General features: G+C 57.7%; 1 protein-coding gene across 1 annotated transcript in view; it reads left to right on the top strand.

Annotated features, from left to right (window-relative positions):
• Positions 1-815: 815 nt before the first annotated feature.
• Positions 816-26,214, top strand: part of NOTCH3 (notch receptor 3) — a 34,178-nt gene continuing 8,779 nt past the window's right edge. The window contains exons 1-28 of the mRNA XM_044253838.1: positions 816-933; positions 3,477-3,555; positions 7,093-7,235; positions 7,315-7,653; positions 7,743-7,865; positions 7,951-8,184; positions 8,791-8,946; positions 9,040-9,225; positions 9,880-9,993; positions 10,389-10,502; positions 11,045-11,278; positions 11,385-11,495; positions 11,970-12,162; positions 12,239-12,390; positions 12,611-12,724; positions 13,188-13,343; positions 14,268-14,493; positions 14,916-15,117; positions 15,256-15,409; positions 15,845-16,029; positions 16,580-16,712; positions 16,799-17,056; positions 17,137-17,255; positions 17,609-18,174; positions 19,572-19,904; positions 21,362-21,516; positions 21,616-21,838; positions 22,790-22,874. Coding sequence (XP_044109773.1) covers positions 816-933; positions 3,477-3,555; positions 7,093-7,235; positions 7,315-7,653; positions 7,743-7,865; positions 7,951-8,184; positions 8,791-8,946; positions 9,040-9,225; positions 9,880-9,993; positions 10,389-10,502; positions 11,045-11,278; positions 11,385-11,495; positions 11,970-12,162; positions 12,239-12,390; positions 12,611-12,724; positions 13,188-13,343; positions 14,268-14,493; positions 14,916-15,117; positions 15,256-15,409; positions 15,845-16,029; positions 16,580-16,712; positions 16,799-17,056; positions 17,137-17,255; positions 17,609-18,174; positions 19,572-19,904; positions 21,362-21,516; positions 21,616-21,838; positions 22,790-22,874 — 5,205 coding nt within the window. The remainder of the gene's footprint in view (positions 934-3,476; positions 3,556-7,092; positions 7,236-7,314; positions 7,654-7,742; positions 7,866-7,950; positions 8,185-8,790; positions 8,947-9,039; positions 9,226-9,879; positions 9,994-10,388; positions 10,503-11,044; positions 11,279-11,384; positions 11,496-11,969; positions 12,163-12,238; positions 12,391-12,610; positions 12,725-13,187; positions 13,344-14,267; positions 14,494-14,915; positions 15,118-15,255; positions 15,410-15,844; positions 16,030-16,579; positions 16,713-16,798; positions 17,057-17,136; positions 17,256-17,608; positions 18,175-19,571; positions 19,905-21,361; positions 21,517-21,615; positions 21,839-22,789; positions 22,875-26,214) is intronic.

Genomic DNA, 26,214 nt, shown 5'->3' with positions numbered 1-26,214 from the left:
ATTTTGGAAAAGGCAGTTGATCCAAAATCAGCAGGACTGGTTTTTGGAAAAGGCGGTTGATGGAACTGCCAGGCTGAGCAGCAAAGCTGTGTAGGGTTTGGGTGGGGCTGGGGGCTGGATGGACCTTTCGAGTTCACACAGGGTAGTAAGGAGCTTTCTAGGAGAGCTGAGAGTAAGAAGGTGTGTGTGTGTGTGTGTGTGTGTCTGCCCACATGCGGGAGGCTCCTTCCTAATGTGTGTCTGAGGTCTGAGGCTGCAGACGCTGCCCCCCCCCCCCCCCCCCCCCCGGGGCTCAAGGCCTGGCTGGGCCTGTGCTTCTAAGTCAGCATGAAGCTCTGGGCATGCATGTGCATTTGTGCGTGGTAGCTGTGTGTGCATGAGCTTCTCAGGACGTGCTTGGCCTCCGTTTTGGGGTATCTGGAGGTCTGTGTTTGCGCCCTGGCTCTGTGTGTGTCCCGGGCTCTGAGTGTGCGCTGGGAGCCAGGGTGTTCACGAAGCCGGTGTGTCTGTCACTGCGGATTCAACCCACGCTTCACCGCATGGCCGGACTGAATTTCCTAGGGTCTGCGGGTCCCAGGCTGTGTGGGTGGAGGAGGGTGGGCAGGGACCCCCGGGAGGCCGGGTAGGGGGTAGGGGTGGGGGGTGCGGGGGAGCTCAGGGCCGGCCCCGGGGCGGGGCGAGCCGCCCAAGGCTGGGGGCGGGGCGGCCCGGCAGCCTCACTTTGGCGAAGTTGGCGGCGCGGAGGCTGGCCCGGGACGCGCCCGGAGCCCAGGGAAGGAGGGAGGAGGGAGGAGGGAGGGTCGCGGCCTGCCGCCATGGGGCCGGGGACCCGGGGCCGCCGCCGCCGCCGTCGCCCGATGTCGTCGCCGCCACCACTGCCGCCCGTGTGGGCACTGCCCCTGTTGCTACTGCTAGCGGGGCCCGGGGCTGCAGGTGAGGGGCTGGGACCTAGCGGGCGGGACTGGGTGGGTGGGTTGGGGGAGGGTAAGAGCGGAGTTTAAGGACCCCCGAGTCTGGGACTGGGGAGCTGGTCTAGAAGACAAGGACTAGAGCGGAGGCAGGGAGCAGGAGGTCGGAGCTACGTGCCAGTCCCGGGGGGACAGGGGCTCAGTAGGGGGAGGGGGCAGGTCCCCAGAGGTCCGAAGAATAGGGGTCCCGGAACGATCAGAGTTGCGGATGAAGGGACCCAGGAATGAGGGACTGGGAGCTTGAGGTGCGGGGATCAGGGACGCAAGATAGGGGGACGAAGAGTCTGGGGCTTGCTCCCAATGCACGTCGGTCTGCAGTCTTGGGAAAGTCACGATTGAAGCCCAATACCCCCAGGTAGGGGACCCCTCGCACAAAAGCCCCCCATACACACCCAGGGCTGGCCTGGTCGGGCGGGGGACGGGGAGGGGGCGCGAAGTTCTCGGAGCTCCGAACTCGGGGAAAAACTTCTCAGGCCGGAGCGCGGCAAGACCCGGAGCCGGAGTCAGAGCTGGAGGCACATCGGCGCCCGCGCCCCTTTCCCCGCCCGCGGCCCCGCTCCCTCCCCTGGCCGCAGCGACCGGGAGGCCAAGGGACCCCGCCCCCGCGAGGGGAGGAAAGGGAGGGCGGGGGGCGCGAGCCCACGTGCTCCTCTCCAGCTCCAGCGCCCCGTCTCCGCAGCCCGAGCCCCTCCCCAGCCGGCCGGGGCCCCCCGCCCCTCCCCCTCCCCGCTCTCCCTTCCCCCGCTTGGGACAATGGCCGCGCCGTCTAGACACCCCCTCCCCCCCGGGCCGGCCTCGCGCTTTCTTTGCCAGACAAAGCGGGACCGGGCGGCGGGGCCTGGGCGGGGGCTGCGGGGGCGCACACCCCCAAGGGAGGCCTGGCCGGCGGAAGAGGGACACTGGCCGAAAGCCCCTGGCCCTGGGTCCCGGGGAGCCGCTGTGGGGCACGGCGCTGGGAAGGAAGGGCCTGCACCGCCCAGCCCGGTGCCCGACGGGGCAGGATGGGGCAGGAGCTACCGCCCCCGCGGGGCCAGCGCACACACACATGGCCTGTCACACAATCTGTGGGACACACAGCCCGGGGTCACACAGGCAGCTAGAGACGTGCACACACACACGCACACGCACTACACCCGCCCAGTGGATATGCAGCCCGCACACCAACATACTTGCACATACAATTACACATGTTCATACACACCAAGGATCAGCAGCCCAGAGCCTTGTACTCGCTGCCTGCGTACATTCAGACACACACAGATCAAGGCATGCCTGCACCCAGTGTAACACATGCAGAGAGGCACACCCAACCCATACACAGACACACCTGAGAATACACTGGACGCAGAGACACACAGCTGTGTACCATATGAACGGGGTTCCCGTGCATGGGCACCCGTGACAGACCCAGTGCACACATAGATAGCGCAGGCATTTGTACACGCATGTACTTCGAGCACACGCAACATGGCTCACATGGCCTGCTGTTCGTTGAGGCCAGCAATCTGTGTCACATGGCTCCTACTGTGAGTTCCCAAACACCCACAGGCCCTTGTCTGGGCGGTAGTGTCCTGTCTCTCCCTGTCCCCTGAGGAAGGGGACACATGCCATGTTGTCCTCTTAGCTTGTCCAGCTCAACTTATGTGTCTCTCCCTCTCTCTCTCTGTACTTCTCTGCCTTCTCTCTGTGTCGGCCTGCTTCTAGTTTCCTTGTGTCTGTCTCTGTTTTTCTCTATCTCCCTCCATCTCTTTCCATCTCTCCATCTGTGACACACACACACACACACACACACACACACAGGTCCCACACCTGCCGACATACACAGTTCTCCACTAGCTCACACCCAGCCGCATCTGGCAAAGACCAGTCTGGCAGGACAGTTAGACTGCCACGCCCCAGAGGGACACAGCCCTCAGGGATGGGGACGCTGGACCGGGCAGCACATGCCTACTGCCAGCTGCCCCTCCCTTCAACCCACACTCTATCCCTGCAGCATCCAGTGCTGGCTGGGCGTGGGGTACAGGCCTTAGCCCTTCTCACCAGAGCACCACACAGCTCTGCCCAGCTGGAGCAGATGCCCAACATCAGGCCAACAAAGACCCAGGGGCCCAGGCCTCCTCGCCCCTGCCCTCTCCATTACCCTGGGATCTGGGCACATAGCCCCGGACCTCCCTTCAATGCTCAGCACCCTCACTTCCTGCCTCTGCACCCCCCATTCTGGCAGCTTCCTGAGTCCCCACATCTGGCACAAGTCAGCACCTCCTCCTGCCCGCCCCTGCCTTGTGGTTCCCAGGGCTTGAGCTGGCAGGGACAGCTGCAGCCCCAACAGCTGGGGCCGGGGCGGGGGGCCGTGGGAACTGGGGATGCGGGAGCTCCATGCACCCACAGAGACACCCCCAGCCCGTTGCAGCTGTTGCCTGGGGGAGGGAAGGATGGGCTTTGTCACTCTGAGCTGGGGTTCCTGGGTGCCTGACTGACCCCCCCCAACTTTCCTTTGCCCTCACACAGCACCTCCTTGCCTGGACGGAAGCCCGTGTATGAATGGAGGTCGCTGCACCCAGCTGCCCTCCCGGGAGGCTGCCTGCCTGTGAGTGCCTGGCTCTGTGCCATCAGTGGGTCCTGTGTGGGGAGGTAGTCTGTCTTCTTCCCTTGCCTCTGTGTCCACCACCAACGCCTCTACCACTTCCTACATGTGTATGGCTTGGGTAACCTCTTGTTCCCCATTGGAATTGAGCAGGGTTAAGAAGTGAGGAAGGTTAAGAGCAGGGGCTCTGCAATTTGCCTGGCTGGGGTTCAGATCCCACATCGTGTTGCTGACTGCCTGGGACCTAAACCCTTTAAGCTTTGGTGTCCTGGTCTGGAAAACAGGCACATTAAACCCCACTTCACAGAGTTCTTGGCTGCCTGAGGTAATGTGTAAAGCCTCTGATGGAGGTAGTTATTATTCAATCAACAGATCTTCAGGGACCAATGGCTTGGCAGTAGTGGGCACACCAATTGCATCTTCCCATGTCTAGACCTTTAGTGGTGGGCGTATGGGGGGCTGTAATACAGCTGTGCAATGTCACTTTCTTGTTGTGTGACCTTGGGTTAGTCACTTCTCTCTGGCTCTCAGAAATAGGGGCACTTTCCCCTGGCTTGTGACCATGAAGGGGCTAAGAATTCAGTTGTTAGATAATATAGGGAAAGGCAGAGGGTTGAAGTTGCTGAGCAGAGGCTGGGAAAGAACTGAGCAGAGGGAGACAGAACTCAATTTGAATTCTGGGCTCTGGGATACCTTGAGCAAGTGCTTTGAGCTCTCTGAACCTCAGTTTTTGCATCTGGAAAATGGGGCAATCATAGTCCCTCTTTAATGGGGTTGACTGTAAAGATTAAGAGACCCTTCATGGGATGAACTCAGTGTAATGCTCAGCGAGCAGTAAGTGCTCTATAAATACGGAAGAAGATGATGATGATGAAGATTAGTAGGGGCACAGGAAATACGTGCCATAAAGGTGAATGTCTCAAGGTTTTGGGGAAATGGGTAGGTCCTTTTATAATATCTGTCGTTAGTAATAGTAGCCATTGATTGATTCATTAATGTATTCGTTTATTCAACAACAAGTTGAATGTGTGTGCCAAGCTGGGCGGGTCTGGGGTGACTTTTGATCCCGGAGAGCCCCCTTTGAAGTTACACACGCGCTTTGACTGGAGCCCACTGGGGCTCACCCGGGTGGGGATTTAGCCTTGCCAAGCGGGTTCCTCGGGTTGGGAGTCTGCGTTGGTGGGGGTGGGGGAAAGTGTGACCTTATCTGGAACCACTCACCTGGGAGGCGGAGCCGCGGGGCCTGGCGCCTGCGCAGTGGAGCTCAGCACCTGGAATACAGCCGACAGGTGAATGCTGCCGCGGCTGCTCCGCCCCTCAACAGGTGAATCACCAGCGCGCGCGGCGGCCCGGAGCCCGGATTCCCCGGAGTGGAGCGGGCTGTTCCCCGAGCTGGGCCGTGAGAACCACTCCCCACGGGCCCCCAATCTCCTTCAAGGTTCCAAATACTCGTGTCTTTTCAGGAACGCCCCAATATGTCACTTCTCCACGAATCCCCCCTTAGCCTCTTCCTCAAAGTAGCCTTCCAAGCCAACGTCTCTGTCTCCCAGTCCTCGCCGCACCCCTCCCCTCCCCTTCCCTGCCCTCCCCTCTCCTCCCCTCCCACCGACCCCCAACCAAGTGTGTTCTTCCCCCTCTTGGCTCCCCCAAAGCCCTGGCTGCGAGGCGGGGCGCGGGCGGAGGCTGGAACCGGCCCGACCGGTCGGCGGGAGAGCGGGGCGCAGAGCGTGGGAACCCGCCCGGGGCGTCGGGAGGGGGCCGCGCGGCCGCGCCCAGCCTGGCGGTGGGACCGGCAGTCCCCCGCGCCCGGCGCAGCGCGCCCTCTCTCGGCGCGCAGTAGTGACGGACATCCTCACCCTGCGGGGCTTTGGGAAGGGGGCTGGGAGCCTGGCCCTCCCTTCTCAACACCATTGGCACCCCTGTCCTGCCGTGCCCCGGCCTGTTTCGCTGGGGGCCGGGGTGGGGGATCTTGTGGGTGACGCTAGGAACTGAGTCAGCTGCCTGAGGTTAGCCCCAAGCGGCTGGGATGAGCCAGAGGGAGGGAACGCGCCAGGGGTGGGCAGCGTCGGGGCGGGACCTTGGACCCTCTTGCCAGTCTAAACCCTTCCCTCCCACCCCGCCAGTGTCCCTCCGTCCCTCCTCTGCCTCCGGAGGTTTCCAGTCTTAAGGCCAACCGCCTTATTTCCTTCCTACTCAAGGTTTTCTTGGGGAGTTTGGGGAAGGGGCTGCAGGCTGGAGGACTCTCTCCCAGTCAGAGGGCACCAGCACTGGTGTCCACCTCCTCCTCCCAGTGGCAGGAAGGGATGTCTGAGTTACACTCCCTCTCCACATGCGAGCTACCCATCTGTGAACTGAGCTGTGGATTTGGGTCTGAATGTTTGCCAGGCCAGTATGTGGAATTGGCTGTCCTGCTGTGTTATCTGTGTATGTTTCTGAGTCTCTCTGTGCCAGAGTGGTTGTCTTCTGGAGTCTGAGACTTTGCATTTGCTATTCCCTCTGCCTGGAAGGCTCTTCCTTACACAACCCCATGCCCCTCTCCCTTACTTTCTTCAGTCCAAAAATACCATGTTTGCCTTCCTTCCTTACTCATCTCCCTCTCCTGTGTCCTAGTTTCCTGGCTACCATAACAAACCACGAAACACTGGGTGGTTTAAAAAAGAGAAATTTATTCTCACAGTTCTGGGGGTCAGAAGTCTGAATTCCAGGTGCTGGCAGTGCCGTTTGCAGTGCCTTTCCAAGAGAGTCCTTCCTGTCCTCTTCCACCTCCTGGCAGCTCCAGGAGCTCCTTGGCTTATGGGTGCAACACCCTGTGTCTACTTCTGTCTTCCACTTGGCCTTCTCTTCTTTCTCCCATATCTCCCTCGGCCAATGGATTTGGGGGCCCATTTGGAAAATCCAGGCTGATCTCATCTTGTTATCTGTCACTTAGTTACCTCCGCAATAAGGTCAGAATCACAGGTTCTGGGTCATGGGCATTTCTTTCCTGGGGCCATGACTCAAAACCCACTGAACTGGGGTGCCTGGGTGGCTCAGTGGGTTAAGCCTCTACCTTCGTCTCAGGTCTTGATCTCAGGATCCTGGGATCGAGCCCCACGTTGGGCTCTTTGCTCAGCGGGGAGTCTGCTTCCCAAACCTCTCTCTATCTGCCTGCCTCTCTGCCTACTTTTGATCTCTGTCTGTCAAATAAAAAATAAATAATTAAAAAACAAAACAACAACCCGCTGAACTCTTCATGGCCCTTACCACCCCATGCTGGCATGTTATCTCATTCATTATTTGTGTATCTTCTCTTTGCCCAGCTTGGTTGTGAGCATAAAGAAGGTGGGGATGACTTTTAATGTGTTTGCGACTGTATTCCTATTGTTAAGAACACAGTAGTTAGTCAGTGAATGTTGGTTGCATGAACAAACGGGCGTGCCTGATTGTTGGGCTACTTGCATGTGTATTTCTTGCTGTCACGTGTGTGTATCTCTGTGTCTGGGATGCTTCTGCCTGGTATCACCCTAGTACTTCCCTATACTAAGCTATCTCTGCCTACAGGTGCCCGCCAGGTTGGGTGGGTGAGCGATGCCAGCTGGAAGACCCCTGCCATTCGGGTCCCTGTGCTGGTCGGGGCGTCTGCCAGAGCTCCGTGGTGGCAGGCACCGCTCGGTTCTCCTGCCGCTGCCCCCGTGGCTTCCGAGGTAAGGGATGGTCTGGAGGGAAGCCCAAGCCAGTCAAGCATGTGAACAGCCCAAGCTCACCCTCTTCTGGTCCCTCTAGGTCCTGACTGTTCCCTACCGGACCCCTGCCTCAGCAGCCCCTGTACCCATGGTGCCCGTTGCTCAGTGGGGCCCGATGGCCGGTACATCTGCTCCTGCCCGCCTGGCTACCAGGGCCGCAGCTGCCGAAGCGATGTGGATGAGTGCCGGGTGGGAGGGCCCTGCCGCCATGGTGGCACCTGCCTCAACACGCCTGGTTCTTTCCGCTGCCAGTGCCCAGCTGGCTACACGGGGCCACTGTGTGAGAACGCTGCCGTGCCCTGTGCCCCCTCGCCGTGCCGTAACGGGGGCACATGCAGACAGAGTGGCGATCTCACCTATGACTGTGCCTGCCTTCCTGGTGAGGAAGCTGTGCCTTGGGGAGGCGGCAGGAGTGCAGGGACAGCGGGCCGCCTGGCAGTGACAGTCTTTGCTTTCCTCCCCTGCTAGGGTTCGAGGGCCAGAACTGTGAAGTCAATGTGGACGACTGTCCAGGGCACCGATGTCTAAATGGGGGGACATGTGTGGATGGCGTGAACACCTACAACTGCCAGTGCCCTCCTGAATGGACAGGTGAGCAGCAGGGCTGAAGAGAGCCAGGTGGCAGACCTTGGGTGGGTATGCAGCGGGTGTGGACTGCTGTGTCTGTGTGCCACAGGCCAATTCTGCACGGAGGATGTGGATGAATGTCAGCTGCAGCCCAACGCTTGCCACAATGGGGGCACCTGCTTCAACACTCTGGGTGGCCACAGCTGTGTGTGTGTCAATGGCTGGACCGGCGAGAGCTGCAGTCAGAATATCGATGACTGTGCCACGGCTGTGTGCTTCCATGGGGCCACCTGCCATGACCGTGTGGCCTCGTTCTACTGTGCCTGTCCCATGGGCAAGACTGGTGAGTGGCTGTTTTCCTTACAGGGAGCAGGGAGCCATTGATGGTTCTATAGTGGGAGCAGGGATGGAGTCTGACTTGAGTGTTAGAATGATTTGGGGTGCAGGGTGAACCTGGGAGGGGTCTAAGGAGACGCTGGCCCACAGTCCAGGGAAGGAGCCATGGGAATAGAGAGCTACCTGTGACTGAGAAAGAGGTGGGACCTTTGCAAGCGGCCAGGGTCAGGGAAGGTGTTTGGGAGGGGGACTTGGATATGGAGGACAGGGCGAGTCAGGCAGAAGATACCGCAGAGGCAAAGACTTGAGAGTATGTAATTAGAAAAGGAGTCAACATATTTTAAAACAGTGTGTGGATGTTTTCAACTCATTTTCGAGTGGTTCCGAAATACAACAACAACAACATAAAGCTTATGAGAGTTGAATCTAGGTGGTGGGCGTGTGAATCAACTTTGCTGTACATTTGAAAATTTTTATAATAAACAATTGGGGAAAATAGCTCCTAAATACACTGCACGTTGATAGAAACAAAACACAAAACAGTATGTGGCGGATGTGAGACCTTTGGGCAGAGCTGGAGGGTCCCCCCCGAACTCTGCCTAACGTCTTCCAGGGCTTCTATGTCACCTGGATGACGCCTGCGTCAGCAACCCCTGTCACGAGGATGCTATCTGCGACACGAACCCCGTGAATGGCCGGGCCATCTGCACCTGTCCACCAGGCTTCACCGGCGGGGCGTGTGACCAGGATGTGGATGAGTGCTCTATTGGTGAGGGGGGGTGTGTTGTCTGAGGGTTGGGAGGGAGGGGAGAGGCGGGTCCTTAGCCACCCACACTCACACTGGCCTTGCTTCCTCCTGCAGGCGCCAACCCATGTGAACACCTCGGCCGGTGCGTGAACACACAGGGCTCCTTCCTGTGCCAGTGTGGCCGCGGCTACACTGGCCCGCGCTGTGAGACTGATGTCAACGAGTGCCTATCCGGGCCCTGCCGCAACCAGGCCACATGCCTCGATCGCATAGGCCAGTTCACCTGCATCTGCATGGCAGGTGCGTGGTGGGTGTGGCCAGGGCGGAGCCTGAGGCTGGAGGGCGTGGCAAGGGAAGCCTGCAGGTCACGACACCTCCCTCCCCCTTTCCTGGTGAAACTGTCTGGAACGGAACCCTGAGATGGGGTGGAGGCTGGGCCTGAGTAGCAGCTTTGTGCATGGCTGGGGCCACGGTCAAAGGGAGTCTGTAGAACCTCAGATGGGCTGGGACTGGAGTCTGTGCCTTAGGACCCACTGGGGGGCGGGACATGATACGAGGGCTGGACCCGGAGCTGGAGTGGGTCAAGGTGGAGCCTGCAGACAGTCTTGCACTAACCCTGGGATGGGATGGAGGCTGGGCCCAAGGTTACACGGGTGCTGGGCCTGGTACCCGAGCACCCGGTAGAGTGTGAGGACTGCAGAGGGAAGAGGGTGGTCTGAAGGGAAGGCCCATAGGGAGGCTCATAAGCTTTGGCCGTTTGGATCCACAGTTGGGTGAGGTCCATCAAGAGGTCAAAAGCTGAATCTGGGATTGGCCTTGGCGGGTGGGGATGGGCAAGGCCAAGCAAGCTCAGAGGAACCGTCTTTGGGTAGGAAAGGGAGTACCTTCCCACGTGCTCTCCCTTTAGACCAGAGGATAACCCACACTGCCCTAATCCCCCTCCTCACTCCCCAGGCTTTACAGGCACCTATTGTGAAGTGGACATGGATGAGTGTCAGAGCAGCCCGTGTGTCAATGGTGGGGTCTGCAAGGACAGAGTCAACGGCTTCAGCTGCACCTGCCCCTCGGGTGAGGACCCTGGGCCAGGGAGCCTGAAGAAGACAGGTCCCTGCAGAGGCAAAGGCTCTAGGGGAGCCCTGTAAGACCATGTTAGTGGATAACTATCATAACAGAAACCACGTGCTATGAAAAACCTTGAAATTAATTTAAAACCAAGTTGGGGTGTCTGGGTGACTCCCTCGGTATAAATCTGATTCTTGATCTCAGCTCAGGTCTTGGTCTCAGGGTTGAGTTCAAGCCCTCCGTTGGGCTGCACGCTCGGTATGGAGCCTATTTAAAAAACAGACAAAACACACACACATTAAAACTAAGTAAATGATCACCCCACTCATCCCACCCAAACAAGGCAGGGCTGGCAAGGGTTACTTCTCTGACCCTCTGCCCATCCCACTTCCCACCCTAAGGCTTCAGTGGGGCCATGTGTCAGCTGGATGTGGATGAGTGCGCGAGCACACCTTGCCGGAATGGAGCCAAGTGTGTGGACCAGCCTGATGGCTATGAATGCCGCTGCGCAGAGGGTGAGAGAGGCCAATGACAGGCCAGCAAGAGTCTGGGGGCGGGACAAGGAGGGGGGGGGAAGGCAAATAACAGCCTTGGGGACAATTTGGGGGCAGGGCTACAGCAAGGCAGGACTCGAGAGAGCCAATGATGGGTGTAAGCAGTGGTAAGGCTAGGAGTGGGGCCAATGGGTCTGGCAGAGAAGGGGTGCACTTTGGTAGAGGGGGAGTGTCCAAATCCCTCTACACCCAGGCACTTCCCATGTGTCCCTATTTCCAGTCCAGAGTGGGAAGTGAGGCGGAACAGGGCTGATAGGGTAAAAAGACTGGAGGAGAGGTTGCGGTTGGGGATGGGATTTATCTGTGCAAGTGTCTTGGCCAGGGGCGGGCGAGTCCTGGAGCTTGTGGCTAGAGGGAGTTAAGGGGCGGGGCCTGAATAGAGCCCACCTCCTGTTGGCTAGATGGGCAGGGCCTGAGGTAGAGCTGGGCGAGGATTGGTCCGAGGCCACGGCTGCGGGCAGAACCTTGGCAGATGGGTGGAGCCTGACCCTCTGGTCCTCCAGGCTTTGAGGGCACGCTGTGTGAGCGCAACGTGGATGACTGCTCCCCGGACCCGTGCCACCATGGGCGTTGTGTGGACGGCATTGCCAGCTTCTCGTGCGCCTGTGCCCCGGGATACACAGGCACACGCTGTGAGAGCCAGGTGGACGAGTGCCGCAGCCAGCCCTGCCGCCACGGAGGCAAATGTCTAGACTTGGTGGACAAATATCTCTGCCGCTGCCCTCCTGGCACCACAGGTGGGGCTGGAGGCCGGGTTGGGGCAGGAAGGGCACAGAGGCTTTGGGAATGGTTCCCCTGGCGGGACTCAGTGGTGGCTACCCCTGCCGTGTTCCCCCTCCCCAGGAGTGAACTGCGAGGTGAACATTGATGATTGTGCCAGCAACCCCTGCACCTTTGGAGTCTGCCGCGATGGCATCAACCGCTATGACTGTGTCTGCCAGCCTGGCTTTACAGGTGGGCAGGTGGCTGCCATGGGAACAGGGTCTTTATAGGCTGAGAGGGTGAGGATGAAAGTACTTTATTCTTAGTTGAGTTTGCCCCTCTCTTTGCATTTGCTTGTCCAATGAGATTGTCCACACTTAGCCCTGAGGTTGTGCTCTCTCCCACTGGACTGAGGTTGTCCCCATATCAGCTCAAGGTTATCCTGGAACACAGATGAGGGTCCAGTCTCAGGTTTCGTGTTTCTGCATAGGGCCAAAGTAATCCTTGGTGAAAATGAAGATGATTTCATGCAAGTCTGGGGACAAGTATGATCTGGGGGCAGCTCTGGGTTGAGCTGGCTGTCTTAATCTGTACAAGAGCTGATGTGTTATGAAGGTGAGATTGTTCTTGCTCAAGGGTGTGGCCATGCTGAATGAGGCAAGGTTGCCTTTCCCTGTTGGCACCATCGTCCTTGTCCTGGGATGAGGTTGCCTTCGTGCTCTCCAGGGCCCCTTTGCAACGTGGAGATCAACGAGTGTGCGTCCAGTCCGTGCGGTGACGGAGGCTCCTGTGTGGATGGGGAAAATGGCTTCCGCTGCCTCTGCCCTCCTGGCTCCCTGCCCCCGCTCTGCCTTCCTGCCAGCCATCCCTGTGCCCAGGATCCTTGCAGTCATGGTGTCTGCCATGATGCGCCCGGAGGGTGAGGACTCTCCCCAACTCCTGAACCCTTGCTGTGTCCCTGCCCATGGGTATGCCCTGACTGCCTTCCCCTCCAGGTTCCGCTGTGTGTGTGAGCCTGGCTGGAGTGGTCCCCGATGCAGCCAGAGCCTGGCTCGAGATGCCTGTGAATCCCAGCCCTGCCGGTCTGGTGGCACCTGCACCAGTGATGGAATGGGTTTCCACTGTACCTGTCCCCCTGGTGTACAGGGTGTGTGTCCCCACATTCCCACCCCAGGCTCGCCCTCCCCACTTCTTCCTGCTCATTTCCTTTCTGCTCCACTCCCCCTCGTCTACATTTGGCTTTTTTCCCCTTTTCCTCCCCTATCCTCCCCGGGAGATTTGGAGGTGGGTAACAAGGTGGGGACCCTGGAAGGAGATTGGGGAAAAGGAATCTGTCAAGACTATCTCACTCTGCCTGCCCACCACAGGTCATCAGTGTGAGCTGCTGTCCCCCTGTGCCCCGAACCCTTGTGAGCACGGGGGCCACTGCGAGTCTGTCCCTGGCCAGCTGCCTGTCTGCTCCTGCCCCCCTGGCTGGCAAGGTACACCACCTGCTTTTTTCTCCTCCTCTTTTCCTTCACCTCCTCTGCACCCTGCTGCATAGTGGGTGGTGCTGGGGACCCAGAGGGAAACATGTCCCTGGCCCTGTTTTTTGAGGGGTCTTCTTTTTAGGAAGGGACCAAGCTGAACACAGACACTTGCAACTGTGTGGTTGGTCCTGGAAAAGATGAAGGGATACGGGAGTGGGGAAGCTAGGATTCAGGCGGAGGGTTTGGAGACAGCTCCCTGGAGGGGCAGACCTCAATCAGAAAGCCTTCACTACCCACTGAAATAAGGCAAAGGCAGTTTAGGAACAGCATGTGCAAAACACCCAGAGGCAAATGACCACACAGCTTGTTCTTGTATTCACCCCCTCAGCCTTCCCGTTCTTCCTGAGGGCCAGGTACTCTCAGGCCCTGCCCTGCACCCTCTAACCCTGGATGTTACCTTGCTCCTCATCCCTAGGCCCACGATGCCAGCAGGATGTGGATGAGTGTGCTGGGCCCTCCCCCTGTGGCTCCCATGGTACCTGCACCAACTTGGAGGGGAGTTTCAGCTGTACCTGCCACAGGGGGTATAGTGGGCCTTCCTGTGACCAGGACATCGATGACTGTAACCCCAGTGAGTTCAGGGAAGACCCTGGGGAGGTGGGGGAGGAGCTGCTCTAGAGAGCACATTCCTCAAGCCCATACTATGTGCTCAGCACTGAGCTTCCTTGTTCACTCTTCTCTCACTTTCCCCATTTTATTCTTGAAAACCGAGGTCCCAAAGAGGTTAGGTGGCTTGCCCAAGGTCACGAAGGGAGAGGGATGAGGTGGGATCTGAGCACAGGTCTGTCTGAAGCCCGTAGGCTGCCTCTGGCAACAAGCAAATTAACGTTATGTGGAAATTATGATAGGATAGACCCCGAGTGAGTGCTCCAGGAGCACCGTCTGAGAGGCCAGTGACGTAAGCCACATATACACATAAAATTTTTCTAGTCGCCACATTGAAAAAGTAAAAAAAAAAAAAAGATGTTAAATTTAATAATATATTTTATTTAAACTTATATTTAAAATGTTATTTCAACACATAATATCAAATTATTGAGCTCTTTTACATTCATTTTTGTTTTCATATGAAGTCTTCAAAATCAGAAATCTAGTGTTTATTTGACTCTTATAGCGCATCCCAATTTGGGCCAGCCACATATCAAGGGCTTACTAGATACACAAGGCCAATGACCACTCTACTGGCTAGCACAGGTCTGGAGGCTTCTGTGCTGTGCCCAGGAATTGAATAGACCCATCTAGCAGCATGAGCTTGGCAGCTCAAAGCGACCTTTTGGCTCCCCCATCTCTCTCTTCCTTGCACATAGGTGAGGCTTCCAGGTAAGGGAGGGGATGAGGCCACAGAGGGGACAGAATTTGATCCCTCTGACCAAATGTGCCCCTCCCAGTTAAGCCTGGTTTCCTCTTGAGTTCCCTCTATGAAAGGCATGGCTGGGTCAGGTTGAGCTGATGGAGGGTGAAGTGTATGACCAGGGCTTCTCTCTTTGGACCGTAGACCCCTGCCTGAATGGTGGCTCCTGTCAGGATGGCCTGGGCTCCTTTTCGTGCTCCTGCCTTCCTGGTTTCGCTGGTCCCCGCTGTGCCCGAGATGTGGACGAGTGTCTGAGCAGCCCCTGTGGTCCAGGCACATGCACTGACCACGTGGCCTCCTTTACCTGCACCTGTCCACCTGGTTATGGAGGTTTCCACTGCGAGCAGGATCTACCAGACTGCAGCCCCAGGTGCGTGGGGTCCCTACTAGGAGCTTGGGGACCCTAGCATGGGATGGGGTTTGGAACATGAGAAGGGGTGGGGACAAGAAGAGGGTTCTTGGCTTGGCACGCACCTCACAGCTCTGATCTGTGATGAGCAGTGTCCGGGAAGGGTTAGGTATAGGGCGTCTGTTTGGAGGTCACCTTAGGGACTCTGGTCAGGAAAGGAGCGAGGCCAGGTCAGGGCGGGGCCTCCACATGGCTCCCACCGTGGCTCTGAAGTACTTGGTAAGTTGGGGCTAAGGGACAGGAAGGGGCAGGACTTCTGCTAGGGCTGCAGCTTCTTGTGGGTAGGGGGGTCACAGAAGAGTGCCCTTTTGGCGCAGGGAGAGGCCAGGAAGGCGGGGCCTGCATGGGGGCGGAGCCTGACCCATTCCTCACCTGCCCTCCAGCTCCTGCTTCCACGGTGGGACCTGCGTGGACGGCGTGAACTCGTTCAGCTGCCAGTGCCGTCCGGGCTACACGGGCGCACACTGCCAGCACGAGGCTGACCCCTGCCTCTCTCGGCCCTGTCTGCATGGGGGCGTCTGCAGTGCTGCCCACCCTGGCTTCCGCTGCACCTGCCCAGAGGGCTTCACTGGCGCGCAGTGCCAGGTGGGCGGCGTCACCGGGGGCCTGCGGGACGAATTTGGAGGGCTGGTCTAGGGTAGGGGCCTGCCGGGGACCCTGGAGAAGCTGGGGTGCGGCTCCTCGGGGGTCCTTGAGCGCTGACGCTGACAGCTTCCCCTCCAGACGCTGGTAGACTGGTGCAGCCGCGCGCCCTGTCAGAACGGGGGTCGCTGTGCCCGGACCGGGGCCACCTTCTACTGCCTTTGCCCCCCGGGGTGGAGCGGCCGCCTCTGTGACATCCGGAGTCTGCCCTGCAGGGAGGCCGCAGCCCAGATGGGTGAGGGGGAGCACAGAGGCGGGGTGTGGGGCTCCAGAGGGTGTGTGTGCATACTTCTTACTAACGAGAGCCCAGCAAAGCTATGGCAGAGCGTATGGGCGGGATGGGGTGTGTGGCTGAGTTTTTGTGGATGTGTAATGTGGGGCAGCTGGCCAGTGCCAGGATGGTGGATGCCTCTGTCACCATGAGGCAGCTGGGATGACATCGTAGCAGGGATGAGGTAGCTGTGTGTGACTGAGCTAGGGTGGACAGCAAAGGTGTGGATATGTGTTTGTGTGACGGTGTCTGAGACCGTGCCAGTTTGGAGGGCTGACAACCCAGTGGGGTGTGTGTGAGACCCTGGTGACTGATGCCAGCCGGGGTGTTTGGTGATGCTGTGAGCGATGCAGGCAGGACGGAGCAAATATATGATTGACCCTGCTCTCCTCTGCGCAGGGGTGCGGCTGGAAGAGCTGTGTCAGACAGGTGGGCAGTGCGTGGACAAGGACAATTCCCACTACTGCGTGTGCCCAAAAGGCCGCACGGGCAGCCACTGTGAGCAGGAGGTGGACCCCTGCTCGGGCCAGCCCTGCCAGCATGGGGGCACCTGCCGAGGCTACATGGGGGGTTATGTGTGTGAGGTAAGGGGCACCCAGACTTGGGGAGAGGGGAGCTAGTCATGCTATGTGTCTGTGACCTGGTGTGGGTGTGTTGCATGTCTGGTTTTTGCTTTTGTGTCTTTGGGTATAATCTTGTGGGTGTATTTCTTGGTTGATCTGAGAGACTTTCTGTCTGTCTGGGTGTGTTTTCTAGATGTATTCAGTTGTTTTCTAGATGTATCTCTGTATTCCTCCATGTACCCTGCCCTTTGGGTGTGAATGCACGTGCTGGTGTCCCAGTGCATCTCTGGTTGTATGTGTCTTGGTTACATCTGGATGTTTCTCCTGTGTGTCTATCCTGTGCATTTGTGTGTGTGTGTCCTTCTGCACTGGCTGTGTCTCTAACCCTCTGTGACTGGGTGTGTTTCCTTGTACTGTGTGTGTGTGTGTGTGTGTGTTTCTGTACACGGGGCATGCCTCTCTGTGTTGGATGAGACTGTAGGTCTTCTTGTTCTGTGATCTCTGTGGGAGATCCTCCTGGGGAGTATCTGTTCCCTCTGGGCTTAGAGGTCCCTGTCTCACATCGTTGCAGTGTCCAGCTGGCTACACAGGGGACAGCTGTGAGGATGATGTGGATGAGTGTGCCTCCCAGCCCTGCCAGCACGGGGGCTTCTGCATCGACCTTGTGGCCCGTTATCTTTGCTCCTGCCCCCCAGGAACACTGGGTATGCCAGGGCCAGGGTTGGGGGACAGGATGGGAGGCTAGGTCTTTGTCCCCTCCTGACTCCCCCCCTATCCTCCCCTCCCCAAGGTGTGCTCTGTGAGATTAATGAGGACGACTGTGGCCCAGGCCCACCCCTGGACCAGGGCCCCCGGTGCCTGCACAATGGTACCTGCGTGGACCTGGTGGGGGGCTTCCGCTGCACCTGCCCCCCCGGGTACACTGGTTTGCGCTGTGAGGCGGACATCAATGAGTGTCACCCGGGTGCCTGCCACGATGCACACACTCGGGATTGTCTGCAGGACCCAGGTGGGGGCTTCCGCTGCATTTGCCGTCCAGGCTTCACAGGTAAGCATCCCAGGCGGCTGCCCTGGGACTCTGCCTGTGTTCCTACCCTGTGGCTGACCTGCCAGCTCCTGCTTGTCTAGGTCCCCGATGTCAGACTGCCCTGTCTCCCTGTGAGTCCCAGCCCTGCCAGCATGGAGGCCAGTGCCGTCCCAGCCCAGGCCCGGGGGGTGTGCTGACATTTACCTGTCACTGCATTCCGGTAGGTCACATCAGTGTCTCTGGGAGAGGAGTGGGAGCATAGCCTTTTTGGAGGGCGTGGCTTTAGGGGAGGAGAAGTGGAAGGGAAGGGGGTTCCTGAGAAATACTGAAAATACCTGGAGAGAGAAGAGAGAGAATGTGTGTGTGTGTGTGTGTGTGTGTGTGTGTGTGTGTTGCGGGGAGGCACAGGTTTGGAGGCATGGCCTCCGGGGGAAGGAGGGGCTTCTCTGCTAGGGGTGAGGTTGGGCGGGACCTGGGGAGATCGGAGGCTCAACCTTCCGAAGCCTTGACCCCCTATCGTCCTTTCTCTCTTCTCCACCTTACCAAATCCCTCGCTCCCCTCTCTGTCCCCAGCCGTTTTGGGGCCCGCGTTGCGAGCGGGTGGCGCGCACCTGTCGGGAGCTGCAGTGCCCGGCGGGCGTCCCGTGCCAGCAGACGGTCCGTGGGCCGCGCTGCGCCTGTCCCCCAGGACTATCGGGACCCGCCTGCCGGGGCGCGCGGGGGTCGCCTCCGGGGGCCGCGAACGCCAGCTGCGTGGCCTCCCCGTGCCTCCACGGGGGCTCCTGCCGCCCCGCGCCGCTCGCACCCTTCTTCCGCTGCGCTTGCGCGCCGGGCTGGGCCGGACCAAGGTGCGAGGCGCCCGCGGCGGCGCCCGAGGCCCCGGAGGAGCCCCTGTGCCCCAGCGCCGCCTGCGAGGCCAAGAGCGGGGACAAGCGCTGCGACCGCGAGTGCAACAGCCCGGGCTGCGGCTGGGACGGCGGAGACTGCTCGCTGAGCGTGGGCGACCCCTGGCGGCAGTGCGCGGCGCTGCAGTGCTGGCGCCTCTTCAACAACAGCCGCTGCGACCCCGCCTGCAGCTCGCCCGCCTGCCTCTACGACAACTTCGATTGCCGCGCTGGCGGCCGCGAGCGCACCTGCAAGTGAGCCCCTCCGTCTGTCTGTCTGTCTGTCCGTCGTCCCTCGGACCGGTCGGTTCGACCGCTCGCCGTTTGTGTCTTCTCCGTCCGTGGGCCCCACCTGCGCATCTGTGGGCCCCGCCTCTCTCTCTGCTGCTTCGCTGGCTTAATGTCAGTCCATCTTTAGACTGTCCGTAGGATGTCCACTCCTTCGCCCTCAGTTTCCTCGTGGACCCTGTCTGCCCGTCTGAGTGCTCTTGGTCTGTCTGTGCGGCTCATCTGCCCACCCATGTACCACTGCCCTCTGTCCCTCCCACCACACACGACATGACCTGTCCATGTTGTGTCTTTCTTTCTACCTGTGCACTCCATCCGCCTCTCCCCATGTCCTGTTTGTCCATCTTTGGACTTTGTTCCGTCCATCCGTGAATTCCTTTCGTCCCTCAGCACACCCAAATGTCTGTCTACTTCTTTTTTTTTTTTTTTTTAAGATTTTTTTTAGATTTTATCCATTCATTTGAGAGAAGGGAGAGCATGCCCAGAAGCTGGGTGAGGGGAGGGACAGAGGGAGAAGCAGACTCCCTGATGAGCCGGGAGCCTGATGGGGGACTTGATCCCAGGCCCCTGAGATCATGACCTGAGCTGAAGGCAGATGCTTGACTGACTGAGCCACCCAGGTGTCCCTGTCTACACCTCTTCTGGTCCATTCTTGGACCTCATCTGTCCTTCCCTCTGCTCTGCCTCTTTTGTCCCTCTGTCTGCCTAGAACACTTCCCTCACTTTTATCTCCCTGTCTTTATTACCCCAACTTTCCTCCTCACTCACTGTGCCCCAGACACCCTGGCCTCTGCCATTTCTCAGATACCTTAGGCTTGGTTGCACCTCAGGGTCTTTGCACTGCACTGGCTGTTCCCTCTGCTGGGAATCCTCTGCCCTCAGGAAGCCACATGGCTCCTTCCTCACCTCCTTCAAGCCTTCACTCCAACAGCAGTCCCTTCTCAGTGAGTTCCTCCCTGGCCACCTCCAATACTTCCCCTGCTTTATTTTCCTCCTTAGCCTTTAATTCCCATAGTATCCTGCATATGTGTGTGTTTATATTCAGCTTTTTCTGATGTGTAATTGAAATGCTCTGTATTCTGCTGCTCATTCATCTCTTTCAATGTCTGTCTCTGCCCACTGGAATGCCTGCTGTCCCTGGGCGGGCATATTTCTGGATGCCTACAGCAGGCATCTGTCCATAGTTATTTGCTACTAGTTACTGAAGGAACGGCTGGGTTTGCAGAAGGCCTGACACCTGTCGGATACATTCGAGCCCTCTCTGCTCTCACCGTCTGTACCCCTTGTGTCTCTGGAGTCTGGGTCCTCTCTGGGCGTGTGCGGGGGTGTTGGACGATTCTGACCGCACTCCTCTCCTCCCCCAGCCCCGTGTACGAGAAGTACTGTGCTGACCACTTTGCTGATGGCCGCTGTGACCAGGGCTGCAACACGGAGGAGTGTGGCTGGGACGGGCTGGACTGTGCGGGTGAGGTGCCCGCCCTGCTGGCCCGCGGCGTGCTGGTGCTCACCGTGCTGCTGCCGCCGGAGGAGCTGCTGCGCTCCAGCGCCGACTTCCTGCAGCGGCTCAGCGCCATCCTGCGCACCTCGCTGCGCTTCCGCCTGGACGAGAACGGCCAGGCCATGGTCTTCCCTTACCATAGGCCGGGTCCTGGCTCCGAGTCCCGGAACCGGCGCGAGCTGGCCCCGGAGGTGATCGGGTGCGTGCTGCACTGGAGGAGCCTCGGGGGTCCTTGAGGGTGCTGGTCTGGGAGGGGAGGGTCCCCGCTCCTCAGGGCTTATGGGTTTCACTTCCCTTAACATCTTGGGGAGCTTTCTTGGTGATGTGACCTGCATGTCCCACCTTCTGCACCTCTGTCATCTGGGGCCGGGTCATTGTTTGCTTGGGGAGGGGGTTGTCTTGGGAGCGGGCTTGGCCTCCACCCACTATGTGCAGGTGCCCCCCCCCCCAAGATGTGACAAAAGTGCCTCTGGGTACCAGAAGGGGTCCTCTGGAGAGCAGAGTGGTTAAGGGCATGTGTAGTTTTTGCTTTTTTTTTTTTTTTAGAAATGGAAAACAGAATTTTCCTGTGGGTGGCCTGGGAGGGAGGCCAGAAGGGAGGTGTGGCCTCTGAGCAGGCAAGGGGCCCTTGGCCAAAGAGGGCTGGATTCTAGAGATGGAGGGTAGGGGCTCTGATAGGGACAGTTGGCGTGGGGGAGTGGATGGAGTCTGGCTGACTTACCGGTCCCTGGATGCTCCCTGGGTGTGGTGATAGGCTCTCTGGGCAGCGGGGGCAGGGGTGTGTGTCTCACCCAGAAAAGGACACAGGGTGATAAACAGGGATCATAGGCTTGCAGAGTCTGAGGAGTCTAGGGTATTGTAGAGGTCCCCCCTCCAGGAGACAGGCAAGGCTGAAGGCACAGATGAGAAAGACAAAAGGGTGTTGAAGCCATGGGAGGGACTCACAGAAGTGGAGACAAAAGAATGACTTGGGGACACAGAGACCCAGGGATTGGTTGAGGGAAATCAGCTCACAAAAGAGGAGAGGGAGCAGCCGGAGAGCTAGGATGGCATCTCAAGGTGAGAGGGAGTTTGGAGAGTCTGAGATGGGGATTCCGACGTCTGTGCCGCAAGGAAGGGTGCTCTCAGGAGAGAGGGAAGGAGGGAAGCGGGATGAGGCAGGAAGGGGTCTCCGTCTGGCCTCAGTGCAATTCCTCAGGGAGCTCTAGAGCACAAATAACACCCCGAGTCAGTCGCCCCCTTGAGACCGGAGGGCCACTGTGTACACCCTGTATCAGCCAGTCCTGGGCTGAGGACTGCCCTGAGGACTGTCACCTCCCAGGTGAAGAGGTCGCCACTTTGCTGAGGTCCATTTCCTGGAGTAGAGGCGGCTGTCCGCTGTTAGAAGCTGGAGACTTGGGTGTGCGCCGATGGCATCCACTAGAGATGTTGACGTGAAAACAGTGCCCACTGGATTTATGGTCAGGGGACCCTGGTGGCCACAACAAGACTGGTTTTGGGGCGTTAGTGGGGTTCGGTGCCAGACTGGGGGCATGTGGGCCCTGACAACATGGTGAGAGGAGGGGGCTCTTCTGAGCCCCCGGGGTCGGGGCTCCGGGCCTGGCTGACGGCAGGTGCGCCATGGAACCTGCCTGTCCTTCCCTCGCATCCCTGCAGCTCCGTGGTGATGCTGGAGATCGACAACCGGCTGTGCCTGCAGTCGCCCGAGAATGACCACTGCTTCCCCGATGCCCAGAGCGCGGCCGACTACCTGGGAGCGCTGTCGGCCGTGGAGCGCCTGGACTTCCCGTACCCGCTGCGGGCCGTGCGGGGTGAGGCCCGGCCTGGGGGGTGAGGAGGGTGGCGTTGGGGCTCTGCGGGGCTGGAGGGGGCCGGGCCTGTGCTCGAGCCCCCCTGCTTCCCGCCCCCAGGGGAGCCGCTGGAGCTGCCGGAGCCAAGCGTGCCGTTGCTTCCCCTGCTGGCTGCGAGCGCGGTCTTCCTGCTGGTCATCCTCGTCCTGGGGGTCATGGTGGCCCGCCGCAAGCGTGAGCACAGCACCCTCTGGTTCCCCGAGGGCTTCGCGCTCCACAAGGATGTGGCTGCTGGCCACAAGGGCCGGCGGGAGCCTGTGGGCCAAGACGCACTGGGCATGAAGTAAGGACCCTGGCTGCTCCCCGTGCCTGACCGTGGGGCCGCTTGGGAGCCCTTGAGCCCCCTGTGGCCGGACTCTAACCTCTCATCCCGAGCAGACCCTAACTTCAGATTCCAGCCAGGACCTCAGGGCTCATCCCCTTAACAACTGACTGACCCGGTGATCCCTGGGGGCCACCCTGGACTCATGACCCTCTGACTTCTTTTCCTGTATCTCAGTTTCCTTGACCCCAACCCTACTCTGACCCCACCATGACCCTGCCCTGATCCTGGCCTCCCGAACTTCACCGTGATACTCAAATTTGTGGGCCTCATGATCCCTGTCTGTACCTCAGTCTCTTACTGACCTGTGGCCCTATCCTCTATGGCCCCCAAGTACCACCTCTGGCTCTAACTCACCCTGACCTTTGACTTCATTCTGACCTTGGCACTGGGTCTCGCCTCCAACTCCCTGATGTGTCCCTCAAGACCTCCAACCCCACCCTGACCTAACCCCTGAATTGACCCCTCTCCTGTGACTTCATGACCTCCTGACTCCTCACTACAACCTCCTTGATCCTGGCTTCATCTCTCACCTGTGGTGAGGATAACTCCATCCTCATGACTCCTGATGTCATCTTCTGTAATCCCTGCTGCATGCCTGTGACCTTCGTCTATCCCATAGCCCACTGTCCTGACCCTGACCCCACTTCTTGCCCAATTCTACCTTAAGATCCTGGCTGCCACCCATTGTAACTTCTGACTGTCCCCCACTGTGACCTTGATTTCATCCTACATCCCCTCTTTGGACCCTGTATCTTGACCCTGTCTCCTGTGCCTACTGACCCAGGACCCCAGACCCAGACCCAGACCTGGCCTCTGGGAGCTCTTCTCTGACCCCGCCCCCGATCCTCCTATCAGGGTACATGTCCCCATTGTCTCCTCTCTCCTACCGCCTTTCAACTGTCCCCACAGGAACATGGCCAAGAGCGAGAGTCTGATGGGGGAGGTGGCCACAGACTGGATGGATACGGAGTGCCCAGAGGCTAAGCGACTGAAGGTGGTGCCCCTTTCTCTGATTCCTGCCCTCAGGGTCCTGGGTGGAGGTCCCGATGGCCAGGGGGAGAGTCAGGGGGAATCTCTGCTCTCCCCAGCTCCGGGGAGCAGTCACGGCACCTGTCCCATCCTGCCCCTCTCTAACCAGGCCTCTGCTCCCAGGCCAAGGTGGGATCTTCCTGGAGGGGAGCCCCTGGCCCAGAGAGAAACTCTGCTTTCTCTCTGCTGGGTCCAACTCTGTCCAGCGTGTGCAGGCCGAAAGTGCTCCTAGAGGGTTTTAAACACCATGTCCTCTGCTGGGGCCACACCCGTGGGGTCTTTGTTAGTTTGGGCTGCCGTTATGAAATACCACAGACTGGGGGTCTTATCAGCAGATCCTTATTTTCTCACAGTTCTGCGGGCTGGAAGTCCCAAGGTCAAGGTGCCGGCAGGGTTGGTTCTTGGCGAGCTCTCTTCTGGGCTCTTTGACAGTTGCCTTCTCATGTGTCCGCATGAACGCACGCATTCTTCTGTGGGCCTAGAAGGGGAGAGCCCTGGTGCTTCTTCCTTTTCTCACAAAGATATCAATCCTATTGCATTAGGGCTCCACTCTTATGCTCTTGTGTCACCTTAATTATCTCCTTAAAGGTCCCACATCCAAATATAGTCATGTTGGAGGTTAGGGCTTCCACATAGGACTTTTGGGGGAGCACAGTTCTGTCTGTAACAGGTTCCTGCTAGCATTTCCTTCTACTTGCTGCATGTCTTGAACACACACAAGCATCTTATTTCATCTTTATGAGGATCCTATAAAGCAGCTATTAATATACACCTCAGTTCTCAGCTGCCTCTCCCTGCCTAGAGGCAGTTCTCAGCCTGCCTCTTCCCTTTATTTATGAGAGAGAGCGGGCGAGAGAGCGAGAGCGCACACACAAGTGGGGGAGGGGCAGAGGACAAGGAGGAGAGAATCTCAGGCAGACCGGGCTGAGCGTGGAGCCCGTCCTGGGGTTCAGTCTCTCCACCCTGAGACTGTGACCTGAGCCAAAACCAAGAGTCTATTGCTTAAGTGACTGAGCCACACGGGCACTCTCAGCCTAGATTTTAATGTTCATGAAATGGAGACATATATTACAATTGACACCTGAAGAAATCTGTTCACCTCAGGCTTTTCTTTTTCGTTCTTATCCCAAAGTGGATATTAAGTAGATAGTGCAATATATTTTTTTAAGCAAAATATGTTTTTTTAATTTAATTTATTTTATTTTTTTTAAAGATTTTATTTATTTACTTCACAGACAGAGATCACAAGGAGGCAGAGAGACAGGCAGAGAGAGAGAGGAGGAAGCAGGCTCCCTACCGAGCAGAGAGCCCAACGCGGGGCTCGATCCCAGGACCCTGGGATCATGACCTGAGCCGAAGGCAGAGGCCTTAACCCACTGAGCCACCCAGGCGCCCCAAAATATGTTTTTTTTAAAGATTTTTAAAAGATTTTTTTAAAAAGATTTATTTATTTATTTGACAGACAGAAATCACAAGGGGGGCAGAGAGGCAGGCAGAGAGAGAGGAGGAAGCAGGCTCCCTGCCGAGCAGAGAGCCCGACGCGGGGCTCGATCCCAGGACCCCGGGATCACGACCCGAGCTGAAGGCAGCGGCCTTAACCCACTGAGCCACCCAGGCGCCCCAGATTTTTAAAAGATTTTTTAAAGATTTTATTTATTTATTTATTTATTTTTTTAAATATATTTTTTTAAAGATTCCACTTATCTATTTGTCAGAGAGAGAGGGAGAGAGAGCGAGCACAGGCAGACAGAGAGGCAGGCAGAGGCAGAGGGAGAAGCAGGCTCCCTGCCGAGCAAGGAGCCCGATGTGGGACTCGATCCCAGGACGCTGGGATCATGACCTGAGCCAAAGGCAGCTGCTTAACCAACTGAGCCACCCAGGCGTCCCAAAGATTTTATTTATTTATTGGATGGACAGAGATCACCAGTAGGCAAAGAAGCAGGTGGTGGGGGGGAAGCAGGCTCCCTGTTGAGCAGAGAGCCTGAAGCGGGGCTTCATCCCAGGACCCTGGGGTCATGACCGGAGCCGAAGGCAGAGGCTTTAACCCACTGAGCCACCCAGGCACCCCCACAATATATATATTTTTTAAAGATTTTATTTATTTATTTGACAGAGAGATCACAAGTAGGCAGAGAGGCAGGCAGAGAGAAGAGGGAAGCAGGCTCCCCACCGAGCAAAGAGCCTGATGTGGGGCTCCATCCCAGGATCCTGAGATCATGACCAGAGTCAAAGGCAGAGGCTTTAACCCACTGAGCCACCCAGGTGCCCCTACAATATGTTTTTGATGGCATTTTTGCATTGCAGAATGACAGCATTATCCTGACTTTGCTAATGAGATGCTCAGAGCTCTAGTGTGATTTGCCAGCTGAGGGACAGCGAACCAGAAAGGGTCACGGAGGATGAGACAACTGTCCATCATCTGGCTTTCCCCTCCATGAAATTCAACTCTCTACCTCAGTCCTTAAGCGCGGGTCTGACTTGATCAGGCTGTGTTTGGTTCCTGAAGGCTCTTAAATGTCTTGGCAGGCTAGTTAAGAATACTCCGTCCTGTTTCCATAACATCACTATGCCTTTTGGACCCTGAGTCTGAAGTTTATCAAGCTCCTGCCAGGGGCCCAGGTGCTATGCTTGTGAAGGGAAATCAGTACATTTGTGTATGACTGTTCGGTCCTGATACCTTATGTTCATGTTAATGGTACTGAGTAGGAGTCCCACTTGGTACCCAGAGCATCTCTCTTGATTTTCTCTTTCTCTCCCACCCAATCACCCTTTTCTCAGATTAAAATTGATCCGTGAGGGACCACCCAGCCCCACCCCTGCATTTCTTTTACCAGTGATTTATAGCTTCCAGAATGCAAGTTTTGCATTTCTTCTGTTAAATTTACTTTTAAATATTATATTCTTCTTGATGCTGTTGTCATGATATTGTTTCCCTAATTTCATTTTTGGTATGTTATGTCTCGTGTATAGAGAGGTGTGTTCTGACAGGTGCTATGCTCTCTGTCTCTTCCTTGATCACCCATCTTGGGTTTCTGGCCCTCCCCACTTCCAACCCAGAGTAAAATCCCTCTTCTTCTGGGGTATCTAGGTGGCCCAGTTGGTTAAGCAACTGCCTTGGGCTGGCGTCATGATCCTGGAGTTCTGGGATCCAGTTCTGCACTGGGCTCCCTGCTCAGCTTGGAGTCTGCTTCTCCCTCTGACTCTCTTCCCTCTCGTGCTCTCTCTCTCTCTCAAGTAAATAAATAAAATCTTAAAAAAAAAAAAAAAATCCCCGTTCTTCCTTTGAGGAGTTCTGAGCTCCGGCA

Source organism: Neovison vison, chromosome 6, assembly GCF_020171115.1.
Source record: "Neovison vison isolate M4711 chromosome 6, ASM_NN_V1, whole genome shotgun sequence".
Classification (NCBI taxonomy): Eukaryota; Metazoa; Chordata; class Mammalia; order Carnivora; family Mustelidae; genus Neogale; species Neogale vison.
This window is presented reverse-complemented; position numbering and strand designations above follow the sequence as displayed.